This window comes from Onychostoma macrolepis, chromosome 02, assembly GCF_012432095.1.
Source record: "Onychostoma macrolepis isolate SWU-2019 chromosome 02, ASM1243209v1, whole genome shotgun sequence".
In the NCBI taxonomy this organism is placed as follows: domain Eukaryota; kingdom Metazoa; phylum Chordata; class Actinopteri; order Cypriniformes; family Cyprinidae; genus Onychostoma; species Onychostoma macrolepis.
Genome location: NC_081156.1, coordinates 6,514,376 through 6,535,060, shown reverse-complemented (window position 1 = coordinate 6,535,060; position 20,685 = coordinate 6,514,376). Strand labels below are relative to the sequence as shown.

The window sequence follows — 20,685 nt, the reverse complement described above, 5'->3', positions numbered from 1 at the left end:
TGTTGAGAATGTCTTCAGTCTTAATCAGGAACATACTCGGAGTTGAATGAACTTACTCCCGGACGCGTTTCTGGAACCACATACCTCGAGTAAGCAAGGTTTGGGGTTAATCAACCGAAAGTTCAGGGTTTATCTGACGGTAAGTTAACCGTGCTTTCTGGAATACACCCCAGGACTATTATTCATTAGCATTAGCCCCTCCTTGGCTATCTTTATGTGGGGTACCAGTGGATTATTTTGTCATTTGCCTGCACGCATTTAAGTTTCTGCTAGGTCTAAGTAGACTTAACATTTGGAAAGCAGCGATATAAAATGCGATGGTCTCTTAATAATAGTATAAAATAATAGTATAAGCAGATTTATGAGAGAGTTTGTCTGCTCAGTAAATACGTCTGGTCACCTTGCGTAACCCCGTTTTTAATGGAAATAGACAGAAAAGCTGCAGGATAGCGCCTCTACCGAAGACAGGATCCAATCGGAGCAGTCGCTTTTGTTACAGTTTTTCTCGATTGCCAAGACACATTTCTTGAAAGCTGCTCTCCTTTTCTCTAAACTGTGAACACAAAACCCAATTTTCAAGCTACATTCACAAAACCTCAGACTCTTCTTGCAAAACCAAACTTTCACCTCAAAACAGTTCAATCTGTGCTCAAAACTGAACCATGTTGACAAATCGTGCCCCGAGTCAAATCAAAATTAAAAACACTACGGAACAGTCACTAAACACTACGTAGAAAAATAGAAAACAATGCACAGGACATGAAGCTGGAGAAATAAATGTTTATTGTTCACTGTAGGCTAAATGCATGTTGCAAAACAAAAAAAAAACCTGTGCATTTAGCACTTGTACAAAAAGACAAAACAAATCTTGTGCATTTACATGTAGCACTTGTAAAAACAAACAGAACTCTTATGCGTTTGCCACTTGTGTACAGTAAGCCCATATAAAAATAAAGTACAAAAATATACAAATAAGTGCATTACTCAGTCACAGCATCATGTCTCCGTACTGGGTCAGGCCACAGGACTTCATCCACACCACAGGCCACATTTTGTCTGGCCAGGCAATGGGGGAAAAACCCCCTGGCATGCCGTATCCAGGCTTGGCATGCCTCCACACCTATGTCACCACAGGCAAGTCCCACGGCTTGCAGGAGATTTACCCTGGTGTAAGGTTGGCGTTCATATACCTTCCACCGCCATGAGGAGAAGAATTCCTCAATGGGGTTTAGGAAAGGGGAGTACGGTGGAAGGCAAAGATTGATAAAACCTTGGTTCATATTGAACCACTCTCTAACCTGGAGGGCTCTGTGAAAACTCACATTGTCCCAAACAACAACATAGATGGGATGCTCATCCTGCTGCCCTTAACAGAGCATCTCGCATGTGATTGAGGAAATTGAGGAGCTGGTGAGTGTCGTAGGGCCCCAGGTTGGCATGATGGTGGACAACCCCATGATTGCTGATGGCAGCACATAATGTGACATTGCCACCACGCTGTCCAGGAACACCAACAATGGCCCGATGGCCAAATCACATTACGGCCTCTCCTGCTCCTTTTGGTGAGATTAAACCCAGCTTCATCCATGTACATGTATTCATGGGGTCTTTCCATTGCATCCAGTTCAAAAACCCTCTGTAGAAAGAGATAGTTTTGTAAGTGATACGGAAAAAGTGATTTAGGCCACTACAGTAAATCGCTACTTAGAGTAATCAACATTGAATGTGTCTGGATATATGCCAACCTGTACATACTGGAATCTTTGCTCTTTGACTCTGTCTGAGTTGCGATCAAAGGGCACTCTGTATAGCTGTTTCATGCGCAGTCTGTTGCGCTTGAGGACACCATCAACAGTAGAGAGGCTGACACTGTTGATACCCTCAAAATTTACACGGTCCTCAATGATCTTCTGCTGAATTTCACTCAGTTTAATGGCATTGTTCTCACGGACCATATCAACAATTAGGGTCTCTTGGTGTGGGGAGAACATACCTGTCCTCTCACCCCCATGTGGCAGTCTTTCAATTCTACAAAAAGAGAACATGGAGTTACAAAAAAAATATACATGGAATACTAGGCCTACAAACAGTTAGACCAACCCTCCATTACAATACTACAGTACATTGGTACAGTGATGTACTGAAACATATTTACTTACAGTATACTGTGGTACAGTATATAGTATGTCATACAGTAATTGCTGTCAACATTTACATACTGTATTATAATGTCAAAAAAAGGTAATTACCTGTTCTCTTCTCTAAATCTTCGGATTATGGTGGACGCAGTGAATCTACTGATGTTTGGTTGTACCCTTTGTCCAGCCTCCCTCATGCTCATACCATGGACAAGAACATGGTCAATCACAGTAGCTCTGATTTCATCAGATATTACTGTTCTTTGTCTTCGCTGACCTCCTCTCACACGAACTCTTCCTCTCAGATTTCTATCCATTGTAGGGCCTCACAAACCAGTGCTCTCTGAAGTGGCTTACTGTATATGTTCCCTCACATCATTAGCCACAAGTGTGATCAATTTTGAGTTGTTGTGTTCAAGTGGTGACACCTGTGCTTTAATTGTGTTTGACTTTTGTCACCTGTGCTCACCATTATGCAGCATGGGTGCATCACAATGAAAATGTGTTGGCAAGTTGTGTCTAAACAGGTGAAAAGTGCTTATGGTTTTGCCAAAAGAGTGATTGATTCAATCAGTGGGTTCAGGCAACTGAGCATTTGGTTCAGACAATAGGGTTTAGTGTTTTAGCAATTGAGAAAAACTGTAATGCAGTACAGTTTAACTTCAGTAAGTTGTCTTTCTCGTCTTTTTTTTTTTTCTTGTCTTTCACATTGCGCAGTATTCGTTTCTTGTAAAAAAAAAAAACTAAACTGTCTTTTCATCAGAGAAATAAATAGGTAGTCTTTTTTTATTGCAAATTAATACAACATTAGATGATATTATGAATACAGAAATAATATAGGAAGGCACTAAAATAAAATTAAAAATAGGAATAAATAAATAAAACAAAGAAGTACAGAGGTAGTAAAAAATCCTTTTTAATGGTTACATTTTTAAGATGACATTTTATTAATGAAAAAGCATGTCTAAATAATTAAAATCATGAAACTTATACAAATTCACATTAGTTTATTAAAAGTTTAACAAAAATTACATGTTTAGGGCTCTATGAAATGTTTTATTTTCTTTCACCATATGTTTATTGTTACCAAATTCTGTGTTGTAGCATGTCTAACTATTTGAAAATAAAATAAATATAAACATAAAAACAACTTAATTTATTCAAATATGTGACCCTGGACCACAAAACCAGTCTTAAGTCGCTGGAGTACATTTGTAGCAATAGCCAAAAATACATTGTATGGGTCAAAATGATAAATTTTTATTTTTTGCCAAAAATCATTATGGTATTAAGTAAAGATCATGTTCCATGAAGATATTTTGTAAATTTCTCACCGTAAATATATCAAAACTTAATTTTTGATTAGTAATATGCATTGCTAAGAACTTCATTTGGACAACTTTAAAGGTGATTTTCTCAATATTTAGATTTTTTTGCACTCTCAGATTCCAGATTTTCAAATAGTTGTATCTCAGCCAAATATTGTCTGATCCTAACAAACCATACATCAGTGGAAAGCTTATTTATTTCGGAAAATTGACACTTAAGACTGGTTTTGTGGTCCAGGGTCACATATATTCTTAAAATAGCCTTATGAAATGTTTTCTTTTTCCTCAGAAATTCTGTGTTGTGTCTAGTTGTCAAAGGAAGGCATAAAACATTAATTTCATTTATCTTTAAATTATTGAAAATCAAAATTTAGAGCTATTAAACTGGCAAATGGAGGTTTCAAAAAGTATTGAATAAAAGGGTGCCGTTAATTGTGTCCAGTGTGTATTAGAGAAATACATTCATTTCAAAATGATATTTCCCCCCATTTTAAATTCTTATTCTCCAATGAAAGGTTAGATTTTTGTGAATTTTTAAATAAAAGATCAAAGGGATTAACAATGCAGATTAATTTTCACAGCCTCCTTTGATCATATTTACCAAGGGTGCCGATATTTTTGGCCATGACTGTATTTACAGAGCTGGTTAGATTGCTTACAAATTGTAATCCGTTACTGATTCCAAATTACATCACAAAAATTGTAGTCAGTAACGTAATCCATTACATTTCACATTTTAGGTAATATAATCAGATTACTTTTAGATTACATTTGACCTAACTCGTTTATCACATTGATTTAAACAGTATAATATTGTACCATAATGATGGACAAGAACATGGTCAATCAGTATAATATTGTACCATAATGATATAAAAATACAAAGAGTGAGAAAATATATTCCTTTTATTGTAATTAACAACATGAAGTGCATTAAACATTATATTGCATCAAGGTTTCCCAAACGGGTTCGTAAAGGAACTGCAGGGGGTTTGTGAGTTTAATGAAAGGCAAAAATGTAATTAAATGATAAAAACGTAAAATTAAAATAAATCATTTTAAAATAACAATCAAAATAATTCACTTACTAAAAAAGAAGAAATATTTTATGTTTAACTGCACGCCATATAACCATTAACCAATGTCAGAGAACTATGAACATGCAAATGTGATACTTTATTATTAAAATATTTATTTAAAAATCTCAGGGGTACTTAAGGGGGCCATTGATTATGATTTAACTTTTTTTAACTTTAGTTAGTGTGTAATGTTGCTGTTTGAGCAAAAACAACATCTGCAAAGTTACGATGCTCAAAGTTCAATACAAAGGGAGATATTGTCTTTTACAGAACTGCTGATTGACAAAGTAAAGATCTCTTTAAAGTAAATATATCAGGTGAAAGAGGTTCAGATGACAAAAAGTTTGAAAATATCTGCAAATAAGAAATAACAAGAATTTGTGCATTTTGAAAGACAAAAGCCTTTCGATAATACATAATAATACATGGTTAAATAACCTACTGAGTGATAATTCAAATAAAAATGAATGTGTTCATCAGTAGTTGATGCAATGTTGAAACACTTCTTAAACCTGAAATGATTTTTGTAAATCCAGTGGTCAAATCCCGTCGCCACCTAATGACTGATCTCTGTGTGAATGTCCACAAAACTGGACTTTCTGAGTGTATATAAGCGGTACACTGTAAAAAGAAAATTGTAATTTTACTAAAAATATCTGTGATTTGTTTTCTTTTATTTTGAATTGGAGTAAAAACTCTGAATTTACTGCTTGGCTGTTATTTTAAGTATTATGGCATTACTGACAAATTACAGTAATTCACATTTTTTATACAGAAAAACTACTGTATTTTTATACAGTATGTTTTCTGTTTTCTTAAATTACAATCAAATGTATGTAAAATTACAAAAATAATCTGTAATTAATACAATAACAAAACCGTTAGATGATAAAACGTTCAAATGACTGGCAGCACAGTGTGCCAAACAAAAACCCTAAAATTAAAGTAAAATCTCCTTATTTAAACAAGCTGACAACACTGTTAATTTACAGGCATTTCCTAAATTATTACAATCAAACTGTAAAATTAACTAATGAATGAATTAAACGTCACATGACTGGCAGTAACAGAACATGAAACACTAACAGATCTCTCTGGATCTCAGCATCTTCACTTATTACAAACCAGTCTGACTTTATTTCTTTCATACAAAACTATAACAGAGGTTTAGATGTTAATGTTTTATTGAAAATAATAGAATTTGAAGTCACCGTTGTGGAGATAAACATTTGCTTTAGTTGGGCTTCTGACCCTTGACTTTATAATGTCAGCTTTTCTCTGGCTGCTATAACTGTGTTTCTAAAGCAAATTTGTTGTAGCAAAAATTGCTAGCGGAAAGTCTGATCAAATAAACCTGGTTACTGTGTTGATGAGTTAATCATTGTATCGTGATCATATCATGGTATTGTCTCTGAATATGTTAGCTCTTAATGTTGCTTTTTTTTTTACAGTAGTTTTTCCATGTTACGACAGTAAGGAATTCACTTTTTTTATCATTATTTAGAAATTGTCTTGAATGGGGGCTTTTTGACTCACACAAACATCAAGAATCAGCACATGAGTCTCAACAATGGTGACAATCAACAAAAAGCTTGTTTTGTGATGATCAGAGCTGATCTGAATATTTTGTCCATTGTCACCATTGTTGAGGTTCATATGCAGATTCTTGATGTCTGTGACGCATGCTCTTGTGTAAATTTCTTCAAAATGACTTAAAAACGTTGCTAGCACGATTAGCATGTTACTAGCATGTTGCTACCATGATTAGCAAGTGACTAACATGTGACTAGCATGATTAGCAAGTGACTAGCATGATTAGCATGTTGCTAGCATGATTAGCAAGTGCCTAGCATGTTGCTAGCATGATTAGTATGTTGCTAGCATGATTAGCAAGTGACTAGCATGTCGCTAGCATGTTGCTTCCATGATTATCAAGTGACTAGCATGTCGCTAACACGATTAGCAAGTGACTAGCATGTTTCTAACATGATTAGCATGTTACTAGCATGTTGCTACCATGATTAGCAAGTGACTAGCATGTCGCTAGCATGATTAGCAAGTGACTAGCATGTTGCTAGCATGATTAGCATGTTGCTAGCATGATTAGCAAGTGACTAGCATGTTTCTAACATGATTAGCATGTTACTAGCATGTTGCTTCCATGATTAGCAAGTGACTAGCATGTCGTTAACATGATTAGCAAGTGACTAGCATGTTGCTTCCATGATTAGCAAGTGACTAGCATGTCGCTAACATGATTAGCAAGTGACTAGCATGTCGCTAGCATGATTAGCAAGTGCCTAGCATGTTGCTAGCATGTTTCTAACATGATTAACATGTTACTAGCATGTTTCTAGGATGTTTAGCAAGTGACTAGCATGTCGCTAGCATGTTTCTAACATGATTAGCATGTTACTAGCATGTATTTAGGATGTTTAGCAAGTGACTAGCATGTCGCTAGCATGTTTCTAACACGATTAGCAAGTGACTAGCATGTCGTTAGCATGTTTCTAGCATAATTAGCATGTTGTTAGGATAGATAGATAGATTAGAAATATTAGATAGATGAGTTTGAATGGATTAGAAATAGTACATAGAAGGGAAGCTTGATTGAGTCTCAAAGGATTCTGGGAGTTTAAAATTTGTATTTTGACAGTTTGAACATTTGAACATTCCGTAATGGTAAGTCAATGGGATTTTATGATTTTTAATCTTCAGTTTTATGAAAACTATAAGTCCAATCATTTAGAAAAGATATAGCACACTAAGTGAGATCAGTCTGAACAGCTGGGCTGAGTTTGGTGGTTCTAGCTTGAAAGCTCTAGGAGGAGATGCATTCAGAAATTTAGTCTAAGAAGAATAATAATAATAAGCTTAAGTAGCAGATCAGTAGGTTGGCTCTCTCAAGCCAACCTAATTAATAAATTTAACATACGTAAACAACTCCATCTGATCAGAGTTTTTCTCGCAGGTTTTGCTACAACAAACGTGCTTTCGAAGCGCACAGAGGAAAAAGTATTGCTAAAAAGTCAAGGGTCCAACTAAAGCAAACACTTATCTCCACAACGGTGACTTCAAACTTTATTAATTTCAATAAAACATTAACATCTAAACCTCTGTTATAGTTTTGTATGAAAGAAATGAAGTCAGACTGGTTTGTAATAAGTGAAGATGCTGAGATCCAGAGAGATCTGTTAGTGTTTCATGTTCTGTTGGGATTTAAAGGGTTTGTGTTGTCTGTGTTTTGTGGGTCACCACTGTGCTGAAGAGTAGAGTGTGTGCTTCAGTCCAGGAGAAGACCAAGAAACATTGATATTATGCTGCATGTTGATTTATTTAAAGGCAGTGATTGTGGATAATTATTAGTTTTTGCATGTATGCTGATGGTTAACTGCAAAAAAATTAAGTTTCACATAATGTTTCACAATGATAATCCAATACCAGTGAAGTAACAGTTTAAAAAAAAAAAGAAACATTTAAGAAAAAATAGGATGTTGTACCTTCATTTTACAGTTTTTGTTTGGCGGCTGTTTAAAAAAAAAAAAATTATGTTCTTTAACCATTATTTCCATTAATGGTAAACTTTTGGCACCCTGTGCTGCCAAGCATTTCACTGTTTTTTTATATTATTATTATTATTATTATTATTATTATTGTTTACAGTGTAGACTATTTTAGAAAGGAACATTTAAAAGATAAAAAAAGAGGAATTAGAGAGAATCAATAATTGATTGCTTTTGTGTGAATAATATGTAATCATATAATCAATAAAAAAAGTAACTGTAGTCCGATTAAGAGTATTTTAAAATGTAATTTACTCTAATTACAAGTACTTAATTTTTGGAATCTGGTTACGTAATCCAGATTACATGAAATCAGTTACAACCCAGATCTGTGTATATATATATTTGTGTGTGTGCGTGTATTTGTGTTTATTTTCCTACGGCTGGTTGGGACATTTTTGGGGGGTTGTGTCTCAAAACCTATTGTGCGTATGATATCGCATGATTCTTTTAACTCGGAAAGCTCCAGTCCTCACTATGAAGTTGAGGATCGAGGTCTAGTTAGGAGTGTCACTAGGTTTTGAGACGCGGCCATTGTGTCGAGCTCAGTCAGGAATCTTCGCTGTTCTCATCTTCCCTCGGTCTGATTTTTTAGGGAGGAGCTGTGACTCTCGGGAAGATCTAGAGACTTTAGCTGAGGACGACAGCAGGTAGAGAGCTTTTGGACTTATTTTAAAAGTATTCCAGCTGCGTTTTGATGTACTTCTTCATGCAGAGAGATAGTTTATTGAGCGGTCAGAGAGTGATGTGTGTTAGCATCAGGCTAGCTGATCTCGGTCCACCCCTCCCTGCTTCATCATGTGTGTGTGTGTGTGTGTGATTTAAAGGTGGTGGTCTCGATGTTGTTGATCAGTGATGTAGTATGGCTGTGATGGAGCAGTTCAGTGTGAACTTTATTGGCTGGATGCGTGTATTTTGAGGAGGTTTTGTGCGCTGTGGCTAACTGGCTAACAGGATTAAAAGCGCTAGTGATCTGAGCCTCATAAAGCTGACAAAACAAAATGATGCGCTCAGTCTGACAGCCTTTGAAGAGCTGAGTCATATGCAAACATATATATACAGCTTTATTAAATTTTAAAAGCTGCAATGAAGTGAACTTAGAGTTGTAGTACAGCAAGTTGCACTTAAAAGTCGTGTCATTATTATTATAGCATTTATTATTGTCAAATTAGCACTTGGTATAGAACAAGTACAAACGTGATTGTATGTCATACCATGGTGTGTGTGTGTAACCTCAACACATGTAACACCTGTGTTTATATATATATATATATATTTAAGTAAATATTTCAAGGTAGATATTTATTTATTTTGTATATTTATTTTACAATTTTATATTTAGATAGATATAAATTTTCATATTATTTTTGAATTTTAAGTTATTTATAATGTGTATTTTTTTATGTTATACACATGCACACGTAAATATTAAAATTTAATATTAATTAATATTTATTTATTATAGAATATATTATTGTATATAAATATACATATTTTAAATATTATATTTAATATTTATCATATGTGTGTATTAAACATATGATAGATATATAGATATATATACATATCTAAGTAAATATTAGTAAATATCGTATGTATAAATTAATGTATACATACACGCATACATAGATATTTAAAGTAAAACTTTTATTTCCATTTAAATTTTAATCTTAATATTTCTTTATTATATATCATGTTATTGTATATAAATATATGTATTTTACATTTAATATATATTTATATTTATATTAGTCGTGGCCTAATGGTTAGGGAGTCGGGCTTGTAACCTGAAGGTTGCTGGTTCGATTCTCGCGCTGGCAGGAATTGAAGGTGGGGATTGTGAATGAACAGCACTCTCTCCACCTTCGATACCATGACTAAGGTGCCCTTGAGCAAGGCACCGAACCCCTAATTGCTCCCTGGGCGCTGGAGCAAGGCTGCCCCCTGCTCCGGGTGTGTGTGTGTGTGCACGCACTTGTTCACTACTCACTGCTGTGTGTGTGCACTTGGATGGGTTAAATGCAGAGCACCATTTCGAGTATGGGTCACCATACTTGACAATACGTCACAACTTAACTTGACTTAACTTACACACACACTATATAAGTACACTATATAACTATACATAATTATTTATTTAAAGATAAATTATTTTATATATTTATACACAAATATATTTTATTTAATATTTGTCATATGTGTATGTAAATAAAATACATATCTAAGTAAAGATGTACATTTATATTTATATATATATTCATATTTTTAATAATGTATATATTATCTTATATAAATATCTGCTTGTGTTTATTTATATATATATATATATATATATATATATGTGATGTTTTAATAGGGTTATTTATTTTTACAGTCTTATATGTTTGCACAAAACAAAATGCATCCATGTCTACTAACAGTGTTGATGTCCTGTGCTCAGAGTGTAACGCTGTGGTCTGTCTGTAGGACTGAAGGACAGTTAAATATGGATCCAGCCTCTACTCCAGAGCAGCTGTCAGTTGTTAATGAACAGGTGCTGAACTCATCGGGCAGATCGGTGACCGCAGCTGTAAGTCTGCGCCGCTTCCTCTGCTACGGCTCTGAGAGCGCCACCTACAGCACCAGAGAGTGTGCTCTGGGCATAGAGAGCGCCCTGGCCCTGATGCAGCTCATTGAGGGGGGGCGGGGCTGTGAGGTGGTGGAGGAGGTCAGACGCTCCAATCTGGAGGGCCGCGCTGTCCGTGCCAACCCCAGCCTCTTCTCGCTGGCTGTCTGCTCGCAGCACGCCGACTGCAGGACCAGGCAGGTCGCCTTACGGGCGCTGAAGGACCTGTGTCGGACGCCCGTGCAGCTCTTCACGTTTGTGCAGTATAAGAAAGAGCTGAGACAGGGCTCTGGGATGTGGGGCCGGGCTCTGCGGAGGGCCGTGGCGGACTGGTACAACAGCCAGGACGGGATGAGCCTGGCGCAGACCGTGACCAAATGCAAGCACAGAGTGGGCTGGTCCCATCAGGACCTCCTCAGGCTGTCCCACATGAAGCCGACCAATGACAGTGAGTGTTTACTGACTGTGGATGGTAACCTGCCATAGGCTTATCTTTATTATTTTATTATTGACTTCTAAAGGCACTTTTGTAATGACCATTTAATGATTTTGACTGCCATAACACAAATGGAATAAATATGTAAATAGTAGAATTATCAAAAAATATTGTATATATAATTAATAAATACATGTAAATGTAATGCATTAATTTTCAGCGTATCATGTAATTAGAAAAAAAAAATTCTGAGCCCTCTTATTAATATTTATTATCAAAATTGTTCTTTAGTATTATGCAAATAAAAAAAGTACATCATCATTATTCTTTATTTAAAAATTATGAATAATAATAAAAAACGTATAAAAATGCAATGGGTAATTTTCTGCATATCATGTAATGATGATTTCTAATGGCACTTTTTGTAACGTCTAATCATTTCGATATGCCACAATACATATATTATAAATAAAGGAATTATCAAAATAATTATAAAGTATAATATTAATAATTGTTAATATTATTATTATATTTATAAGTGGATATAAATTCTAAAAATGTAATGCAGTAAATTTCAGCACACCGTGTAATTGCCTTAAAACATTTGAATTACTTCTGAGCTCTCTTATTAATATTTATTATTAAAACGGTCTCGCCAAGGAATATTGTTTGTTAGCATTATGCAAAAAACTGTAATCAGTTTAAACTACAGCCTTTTATCAGCTTTTATTTTTACATCAGCAGCCAAAACAGTTCTTCTGTATTGAGAACTAAATGCTTTATCGTAAACCTCACAGCGGTTGTGTCAGAAGTCAGATGATGAAAGCTGAGCATGTGCTCTTGTTCTTTCCAGCTGTCGCAGTTGTTTGTAAATACATCACGAAAGGCTGGAAAGGGGTTCAGGAAGCGTATGGTGACAAAGAGAACTCCGAGGATGTGCAGAAGGTTTTTGCGTATCTGGAGGCTGTGGAGAAAGCCAAGCACTGCACCGATGAACAGGAGCTCATTCATCTCATTGAGGAGCAGAGGCTGGAGAAAGAGCAGATCCTGACCAACCACCTCAAGTCCAAAGAGGTCTGAACCACATTTAACTTGAATAAACAGTTATATATTTATTTGAATCAAGGTTTAATCACGTGTTTTCAATAGATGCTATTATATACTGCTGTTGTAATAAAATCAGTGTGAAGCATTGCTTCTTTGTTCCTAGACGCCGAAAGCATTTCTTGATTTTTGTCTTAATGTGATGTCCTTTTTTAGGTATGGAAAGCATTGCTGAAAGAGATGCCCATTGCTGTTTTATTGAAGCATTTGGGGAGGTTGACAGCAAACAGGGTTCTGGCAGCAGGAAGTGAGGATGTTGCAGCTGTTTGTGAGAGGATTCAGGATGAGACGGCTCTGAAAAAGGTCGGGTTACAACAACATCATTGTAAGACAACGGTAGCATCCATCAATGCTTCTTGCTTCAGTTCTTCTGAACTCTTCTTATTTATTCGATTTCTATTCTATTAGTTTTATAAATAGCATTTGGATACTTAAATACATGAATGTTATTGCATTAGATAACAAATGGTGTCTTCAAACGATTGACACAAGAGCTTTTATCAGAACTTTAATCAGCTTTTCAATCAATTTTTAGTGGATGTATGAAGTCAGTTCTCCTCAGGTTCACACATGTGCCTGAATAGAGAATCACATTACCTATCAACATTATAGTAATAGTATATTTACTGCATTATAATTATAAATCTAATTATATACATATTTTTAAGGTAAACAATACTTGTTTTTGTTATTTTGAAAATGTTTTCTAATTTAGTGGCATTCATACATTACATTTAGAATGTTAATATGCTTGAATATAGAAATATTTAATGTTTTATAGTTACAAACCTAAAAAGCTGGGAAAGTGATACATTTCTTTAATATAAATTATACTCGATTTGTTATTTTGTAGTAGTAGTAATAATAATATTAAACAAAATGTTTTCTATTTTAATGGCGTTCATACATTAAGTAAAATTTAAAATGTCCAAATACTTGAATACAAATGTGTATTGTTTTATAATTGCAAACCTAAAAACTTTTTTGTAATGGTTTCCAGATAAGTGCTATATTTATATAAGATAAATGATGTTCGGTTTGTGGTCTTGTAGTGGTAATAATACAAATATAACAAATAAAATATTTTCTAATTTAATGGCATTCATACATTTTAATGAATAAAATTTAAAATGTCCAAATATTTAGGATGTATGTGTGTGTGTATATATATATATATATATATATATATATATATGTATGTATATATATGTATGTATGTATGTATACACACACAAACCGAAAAATGTTTTAAAATGGCTTGCTGTGTGCTAAGTGTTATATTTCTTTAAGATAAATAATGCTTGGTTTGTTATTTTATAGTAGTAATAACATTATTATTAAGTAAAATGTCTTTTTTTTTTTCAAATTTTGTGCCATTTGTACATTTTAAGTGAAATTTTAAATTGTATAGAAAATTTAAAAACAAATTGAAATGTTTTTTTGTTGTTGTTGTTGAAAATCCAAATATTTGAATATACATTTTGACTTTCAAATCAACTACTTCAGGCAAAAACACACCCGTTCAACATTCTTGTGGCGTCTGAAAACTATAAGAGAGGTCATGGGAAGCGTAGCAAACTGAAATGGGATCCGGACAGTGACATTGTTCAAGCCCTGGACTGCGCCTTCAGCAAAAGTATTTCCGTGAGTGCCGTCGTGAAATAAGCTATAGCCATTGTTCTCCATTGACTACAGAAGTCATATTGTGATGTTAAGCTGCGACTCTTTGTGTCTGCAGACTGTGGAGGCCACAGGCAAGCGTTTTCTGGTGGCAGTGGATATAAGTTCTTCTCTGAGCAGCGTGACTCACGGCAGCTCCATCAGCACTGTGGCAGTGGCAGCGGCCATGTGTTTGGTAAGACGCACCACTGCAAACTTACTCCAATACTGTTGTGCAGCACAATGAAGTCTGTGAAGAGACTGAAGTCAAATTTGAAGCTAATATTTTGTCCTTGGAGAAAGTGTGTGTGGCTGTCGGGGTCCGCCCCGCACATATTTCACATTCCTCACATATTCCTTTCCTGATGGGACACTCTGGTCCTGTAAACATCGATGAATGGCCTCTCCAGTGCACTCCTCTCGAATGCGACTCATGTAAAGACTTTTCCGACACTTTAAGAAAAGTGAAATGTTGATTATAACCAACCAAAAATGTACAAACCCCATGAGATCAAGACTTTTGGTTGATTTGTGTTAGCTTTAATGCTGTCTGCATGCTAGTTCATGTCTTAAAAAATTTAGCTGATATACACCTCTGACCCTTTAAAGCATAACATCTAAATAAATAACATATAGTCAGAAGAATCTTTTTTTTTAATTATTATTTTTGAAATGGAAGTTGCTTTACATTTGTTTATACGTTTTTTTTTTTTTTTACGAGAACATTTAGACGAAACATAAACAGAAATCTGAAAAAGTTTGCACATGTTTTTTTTCTTTTTTGTTTGTTTGTTAAATATTGTATTTGATAGACCAGGCTTTTATAGCTCATATTTTATGATATAGTGAGAATTTTGAAAAACACCTCGATTTTATTTAGTGGCCCAACTTGAGGAAAATTTGGTGCATTTGGTGCATTTGCTGATATTTAAAGTGAGATGAATTTCTGATAGTTTGTAATGTAAATCAATCAGTCTTTATAGTAAATTGGTTGCATAAAATACATATAAACACCAGGTGGCACTCCTGTAATATGATTATCCCCCAGTAATATGATGTTTAAATAATATTTAATAATATTTAAATTCCTAGTTTTATGATCAAAACTATATTGTGGGGGCAAAACGTACAGTATAAATCATTGCAATACAATGATGCACAAATAAATGTTTCTCAAAAACCAGATGGATCATATTTGATACGTTTTAACTATTTATTTTTAAATAATGGCTAATCAAGTAAACCTGAGTTGCTCTAATGTTTAGTTTATGAAAATCAGTAAAGATTTCACAGCAAAACACATTTAATTTTTTGTTTAAAAGGTATAAACTATTAGTCAGATGACAAAAGGCATGTAGTAGATTGTGTACAACAGGTTTTTCAATAAGTAAAACATCATGTTGATCATTTAGAGCCTTTGCTAATCATATTATTCCTATTATACAGTAGGCTTTATAGGGTTAAACTGTACAATAATTTTATACCTCCTGTTTTAGTTGGCAATCGGTCAACACAGGAAAGGTGAATGTGCACATCAAACTATATCATGGGGTCTCTGAAGGAAAAGTTCACCCATTAAAATAAAAAATCAAATTTTGTGACCTTTGTGACACATTTGAATGTTTTATTTTTAAGACCTTCTACTTGAACGTAATCACCTGTGTGCTACATCTTTATCTTCTTAGTGTTTTATTTTCTGGTGGCTCCTACATATTTTAAAGGGAAAAAAAACCCCAGATGAGATAAAAAAAAACCTTCGCCTTGGCGCTCGAATTAATTTTCAAAGTGAATTTAGGAAGATATTTAGTGATTGTCGTTATTTTATTGGCAGGTGATGGCACAGACGGAACCAGACGCACAGATTGTGGTTTACTCTGAAGGAAGCGTTCGTCCCTGCGCTGTCTCTTCTGATATGACATTTATGCAGGTAGCAGCACAGCTCATCCAGGTAAGACAATGCTTGTGCTGTAAATTTTCTTCTGAAAATGTAGAGAAATCTTGCTTGCTGTTAATGCTGCAAGACCACAACATAATCGTAGAATCCTAAAAGTAATCAAACAATAAAAAGTATATCATATGTGACTTCTCTCTAGACACCTGGTGGCAGCACAGACTGTGCCTTACCCATCACCTGGGCCTCAGAGAATGATAAATCTGTGGACATCTTCATCATTTTCACTAATAATCAAACGTTCGGGAGGGAAAATCCAGCAGACATACTGAAGACGTATAGACAAGTGAGTGCAACCTGAAAGGGAAACCAAAAGTCCTGTGACTTTTAAAGTATTTAGTTTATTTTCATTTATTAGATAAATTTGATCAAATATATGCTCAAATTTTTGGGGTTGGTAAGTTTTTTTTTTTTTTAATGTATTTGAATAAAGTCTCTCATGCTCACCAAGGCTGCATTTATTTGCAAAAAATACAGTTAAAAACTGAAATATTGTGAAATATTATTGCAGTTTAAAATAACTGGTTTCCTTTTTAATACATTTCAAAATATAATTTATTCCTGTGATCAAAGCTGAATTTTCAGCATCATTACTCCAGTCTTCAGAGTCACATGATCCTTTAGAAATCATTATAATATGCTGATTTGCTGCTCAAGAAACATTTCTGATTATTATTAGTGCTGTCAATCAATTAAAAAATCTAATCACACATTTTTATGTAATTAATTGCAATTAATCACATAATATTAACATAGTATATCTATACTGTCATAATTTCACATTGAATCTCCAAATTAATGTAGAAACAACATTGGAATATTTTAAATATGTGTTTAATGGCATCTTTTTACAAAATAGCCTATTATTGTTAATTGTTAATAATGAATTATTATGAATAATTGTCACTGATACAATACAGCTACTGATGTCTCTATTAAATTCATTTCTCCCTTAATTTTAGCCATTAATTATAGCCATTCAACATTACAGTATAACTGTAATCCATTATACATTTAAAAATAGCGAACTTAAAACAAGCTTCACATAAACTATAAATTGTAAATGCATAACCTATAGATCTCATATAGATTCATCTTTATTCATTAATCAGCAAGGAGAGCAGTGAGTGATTTCTTTTTTCTTTTATTCTTTGATTTCCATTAATGACACAGACTGCAGCAGGTTTCACTTTAAAAGCAGCGCTGTCTTTAAAACCTGATGCACATGACGCCGATCTGACACACATCTGATTTTTGCCAACTCTTTATGGTCATTTAGGTCTTTTTATTTAATTTAAGATTGTTTACGAGGTCACTCACCAAAAACGGGCATTTTGACAGAATTTTGTGTTTTTTTTTGTCCATGAAAGAGAAGTTCTCTTTTGCGTGCTTCATAGTACTGCAACACCGGCCAAAGGATGCCAGGAAAAAGGGGAAACAAATTAATGCTTTGTTAATTGCTTTAAATATTTTGAATAAAAGAAAATATATATTATCAATTTATTATCAATATTGAACATAGTTGTGCTGCTTAAAGGTGCCATAGAATGGAAAACTGTATTTACCTTGGCATAGTTGAATAATAAGAGTTCTGTTCATGGAAATGACATACCGTGAGCCTCAAACACCACTGTTTCCTTCTCCTTATGTAAATCTCGTGAATAAAAAAGACCACTGAAAACTAGGCGAATCAGAACATAACACCAACTGTGACGTTACAGTCGGGATCACTAATAGTTACGCCACCAACATTTGCATAACATGTTCCGCCCATGTTCTAGGCAGCCGCCAGCCGAACCATCAGAAGCTCTGCAAGTATATGAAGAAACAAGCGAGGACAAGAGCGAAAATGGCAGATCATGGAAATAAATGTTATGTTCCAGGCTGTGCAGGGGATGTGAAGTGCAGGGATGGGTTGATGTCTGTATTCAGAAAGGCACGGAAAGCAAATAACGCGTTCTAATAAAATAACACGAGCCACTAAAGGGACATGGTTAGCTCCTTGCTAGCGGTAGCCTGTTACATTACAGTGCATAATATTTCACTTACCACATAAACAGAGTAAGGAGAGATGACTGAGGATGATGGCGAATGATTTACAGATCATCTGATCTTGTAAAATGTGTGGTAAGTACTGCCGCTTCATAGTATAAACAGAGTTTGTGCAATCGTGAATCTTGAAAGTGAAAGTGAAAGTAAAAAGAAAGCATTCGAAAGCAGTTTCAATGCCTCGCATATTAATAGCAGCTCCCTGACGCCCGCATTTTATATACAGTATAATTACCCGACGATATAACTGCGAGAGAAAGTATTGAAATATATATTTTCCCTGTGTTTCCTTCCTGCTGTGAGCTACTGAAATGAGCTGCACTGTGAAACAGCCAATCAGAGCAGAGCTCATCATTATTATTCATGACCCTTCCGAATAAGCCAATAACAGACCATTTCATTCTAGGAGAAATCCTAGGGTTGTAAATGCACGTGTAAAACAGTTTCTGGAGAATTTTTGCCCTTACCTAAGCCACATACCTTCTATGTAGATATCAGAGAACAATTTAAAATATTGTATCAATGCATTCTATGGCACCTTTAATATTTTTGTGGAAACTGTCATGTTTTTCAGGATTCTTTGATGAATAGAAAATTAAAAAGAACAGTATTTACTTGAAATAATTCTTTTGTAACATACATTTTTTTTTACTGTCACTTTTGATCATGTCATTGCTGATTAAAAGAATAAAAATGAAAATGAATTTCTTTCAAAATTTGTTGGTTTATCATGTAATAGTTAAATTAAACATCAGTTGAAGGTACTACTTTTAGCATAGTTTTCTTCATTTTTGTCCTGTTTTTGTTTTGTTTTTTCAGAAAAGCGGTGTATTTTCCAAACTGATTGTGTGTGGATTGATTGCAAATTCCCTGTCCGTCGCTGACCCTGAAGACTGCGGCATGCTGGACATCTGCGGCTTTGATTCGCAAGCAGTTGATGTCATTCGTAACTTCGCACTCGATGTCTTTTAAAAGCTGTTTTGTAGCATGTAGTCGGTTTTCTGAAAGAACAATGAGACATGGATGCGCCCCGCATCAACATGCAAAAAAAATGTTTCAACGTTTTAATTTGGAAATCATGTTTTGTTTGGAATGGAGTCCAAATTGAATTGAATATCCAGCAGGCTGGATTAGTTGCAGTGAAAATCACGGAGAGCAAATTCACGAAATAACGATTATGTTTACTGATATTCATTCAGTATACTGTGTGTTTTTAACCTGGTCCGATGAAATAATGCTCCTTTCTGAGAAGAGTATAGCTGAAGTTCATGTCTCTGACCTTCATTGGAAGTAATGTACTATATTTTTAGAGGCCTTGCTCATTGTATGTAACATCTCCACTCATGTTTTCTTCTGTGTAATGAGATGCTATAACATATCACACATCAAGCTGAAAGTGCTCCATAGGTCTTCCACAAAAATCAGAGAGAAATATAAAGCAAAATCCATTTGCGAGATCATTGAAATGGAAATCGAGCAATCTGATATCCTCAGAAACCCATGTAGCCTAAATTACTAGACTCAATAATGTTTTAATGTTGAAATACCTCAAGTGTTCTGTGGTCCAGTAATTTGATATATGATCGCAAATAACCGTTTATTATGATTCAAGAGAGGCTTGACACTTAAGTCTGTTTAAGACTTACTTACCTGAATATTTTTCAGTTTACTCTTTTGAACACTTTTGATGAACTACGTAGCATTTCAAAATTGTGAAAAAGAGGTGAACGGATTGAATTCTAGCGCTTGCTAATGGATCTTGCTTCTAGATTCATTTTATGTGTGTAGAAAGTTACTTTTTTGCAGTTTTGTTTGCTCTTTGTGCCTCTTAGTGTCAAATGGAGGTTATAAGTTTGCTAACGCTGCTAGGATGATTATTACATAAGGAAAATGTAGGTACAAACTAACAAACACTAAACTTCTGTAGACAGTTACTACATGTTCCTTTTGAGATACAATACTGAATGTACCTATTTGTGTAATATTACAGATAATTTAGATCTAAACCTCTTGAGTTATGGGATAATAAATATGACAAATAACGAAAGGCTGTGCTCTCATGGGTGTTACAAAATTGGGATACAAATTGAAATATATTTGCCGTGTTTTTATTGAATTTGTCCCTATAGTTAACACGATAGCAAGTTACCAAAGTTTATTTTTGCTTTTTGTTTATATTGCTCAATACATTTGTTTCATAAGGTGACCTCATTAAGTTTATTAACACTATCAAAATAATAAAAACTCAAAAGTATTTTAGTCTTTGAAGCCAAAAATGCTGTTCAAATTGATACTACACATGATGTTTCCCCTTGCCAATTGGGTTCTGTCTAAAACAATATATTTTTCTGTTAATAGCACATTAATTATAAATTAATAAAGAGCCTTTTGAGAGTAATTTGTTTGTGATGCTTCTCAATTCTGTGTCTTAGTCATAGCAGGTCTGTGTGATTAAAATGTGAATTTCACCCTACTGGATTTATTATTAATAGCAGTTATATTGATAATTTCTAGTGTTAATAGTATCCTTTTTTAATAGTATCCTAGGCTGAAAATATTTGAATATAATGATAAAATCATTTTAAAAAACCATAATCACATAAATACAAGTGATACAATGAAAAAAGAAAATAAGTTATGTGAAATTAAGTTTAAACTATTTTGTCTTTATTAATAGAATAGAAATCTAAAATGCATTTTACACACACACACACACACACACACATATATATATATATATATATATGTGTGTGTGTGTATTATATCTCTTGTG

The 20,685-nt window shown here is 34.3% G+C and overlaps 1 protein-coding gene across 2 annotated transcripts; it reads left to right on the top strand.

Moving 5' to 3' along the window:
* On the top strand, positions 1-20,301 carry ro60 (Ro60, Y RNA binding protein). 2 transcript variants are annotated; one of them, XM_058764919.1, is made up of 9 exons: positions 1-139; positions 10,575-11,161; positions 12,003-12,223; positions 12,410-12,556; positions 13,760-13,897; positions 13,992-14,108; positions 15,744-15,860; positions 16,006-16,149; positions 18,732-20,301. In XM_058764919.1, exons 2-9 carry the CDS (start codon positions 10,594-10,596, stop codon positions 18,882-18,884), a joined length of 1,605 nt encoding a protein of 534 aa, XP_058620902.1. In that variant the 5' UTR covers positions 1-139; positions 10,575-10,593; the 3' UTR covers positions 18,885-20,301. The 2 variants fall into 2 exon arrangements, with proteins under 2 accessions (XP_058620902.1, XP_058620893.1); XM_058764910.1 differs by lacking the exon at positions 1-139 and adding an exon at positions 8,520-8,758.
* The last annotated feature ends 384 nt before the right edge of the window (positions 20,302-20,685 follow it).